Source organism: Octopus bimaculoides, chromosome 27 (assembly GCF_001194135.2).
Source record: "Octopus bimaculoides isolate UCB-OBI-ISO-001 chromosome 27, ASM119413v2, whole genome shotgun sequence".
Lineage (NCBI taxonomy): Eukaryota > Metazoa > Mollusca > Cephalopoda > Octopoda > Octopodidae > Octopus > Octopus bimaculoides.
In genome coordinates this window covers 20,135,115-20,136,761 of record NC_069007.1, presented here as the reverse complement: position 1 = coordinate 20,136,761, position 1,647 = coordinate 20,135,115, and the positions used below count along the sequence as shown (strand labels likewise).

Here is a 1,647-nt window from a genome sequence, read left to right as displayed (position 1 = left end):
GGGAGAGATAAAGAGAGAGAGAGGGAGAGATAAAGAGAGAGAGAGGGAGAGATAAAGAGAGAGAGAGAGAGAGAGAGAGAGAGAGAGAGAGGCTGATTGCTGACAACTTATCTTAACTTAAATGAACATGGTAGGTATTCTTTTATTCTTTTATTCTTTCACCTCGTTTCAGTCATGTGACTGCGGCCATGCTGGAGCAACCGCCTTCAGTCGAGCAAATGGACCCCAGGACTTATTGTTTGTAAGCCTATATGTATTATGAGTGGAGTGTTTTGAGAGAGAGAGTGATGGCTGGCACTTACTTATAAGAGCCGTCGGCATTCGGTATTGACATCACAGGTTGTTCATGGTGAACCTTAGGAAGACTTGATTGATTGTTGCCAGCGCTGAAGTAGGTGTGTTCAAGCCAGGCTATATGACTACAACACCTGAAACATAAGATTAATGTCAGACCAGAATAATAATAATAATAATGATGATGATAATAATAATAATTAATGATTAATAATTGAAATTGTGATGGCACCTGTGCCCAGCGTCGCCTTTCTGGCACTTGTGCCGGTGGCATGTGTAAAGACATTCAAGCGAGATCGTTGCCAGTGCCCCTGGACTGGCTCTTGTGCAGGTGGCACATAAAATACACCATTTTGAGCGTGGCCGTTGCCAGTACTGCCTGACTGGCCTTCGTGCCGGTGGCACGTAAAAGCACCCACTACACTCTGAGTGGTTGGCGTTAGGAAGGGCATCCAGCTGTAGAAACTCTGCCAAATCAGATTGGAGCCTGATGTAACCACCTGATTCACCAGTCCTCAGTCAAATCGTCCAACCCATGCTAGCATGGAAAGCGGACGTTAAACGATGATGATGATGAATAATAATGATAATAATAATAATAATTAATGATTAATAATAATAATGATGATAATAATCATAATTAATGATTAATAATAATGATGATAATAATAATAATAATTAATGATTAATAATAATGATAATAATAAAAATAATTGAGTTACTGCCAACATTTAATGGTCATTGTGGTTAACTATAGCAAAAAACAAAAAAACAAAAAAAAAACCTATGGTCAACACATCCAACTATGTCTAAATTTTTTTTGTCTGCTCGAAATAAATTTTTAATTTTTGTTAATTTTCTTACCTGAAAATATGTTTCCAGCAATCTGACGCATGGCTCCCCATCTCCAGGCCAATCAACATCACCACATCCATGCTGAGGATGTGCGCAGCATGAAGACGGACCAGTTTCTGTCGGTTGGGTAAAATCGGTGCCTTTAGAGGAAGCTTACGGTCGTGCAAGACCGAACGCTCTTCGATGACACAAGATGAGCTGGCCAACAGAGCAAAAACTGCAGCACATCGTTTTTGGAGACCTTTATGACAACAACAATAATAATAATAACAATAATAATAATAATAATAATAATAATAATAATAATAATAATAATAATAGTTTTAAATTTTGGCACAAGACCAGCAGTTTTGGAGGTGGGGTAGTCAATTACATTGACCCCAGTGTTCAACTGGTACTTATTTTATCGACCCTGAAAAGATAAAAGGCAGAGTGGACCTTGGTGGAATTTGAACTTGGAATGCACAGTTGGATGAAATGCTGCTTGACGTGCTAACG

At 38.9% G+C, this 1,647-nt stretch overlaps 1 protein-coding gene across 1 annotated transcript in view; it reads right to left on the bottom strand.

Annotated features, from left to right (window-relative positions):
* Nucleotides 1-1,647, bottom strand: part of LOC106876896 (brefeldin A-inhibited guanine nucleotide-exchange protein 3) — a 48,777-nt gene that overhangs the window by 23,156 nt on the left and 23,974 nt on the right. The window contains exons 19-20 of the mRNA XM_052977154.1: nt 1,159-1,390; nt 303-428 (exon numbers count right to left, since the gene is read on the bottom strand). Of these exons, the coding sequence (XP_052833114.1) occupies nt 303-428; nt 1,159-1,390 (358 nt within the window). The remainder of the gene's footprint in view (nt 1-302; nt 429-1,158; nt 1,391-1,647) is intronic.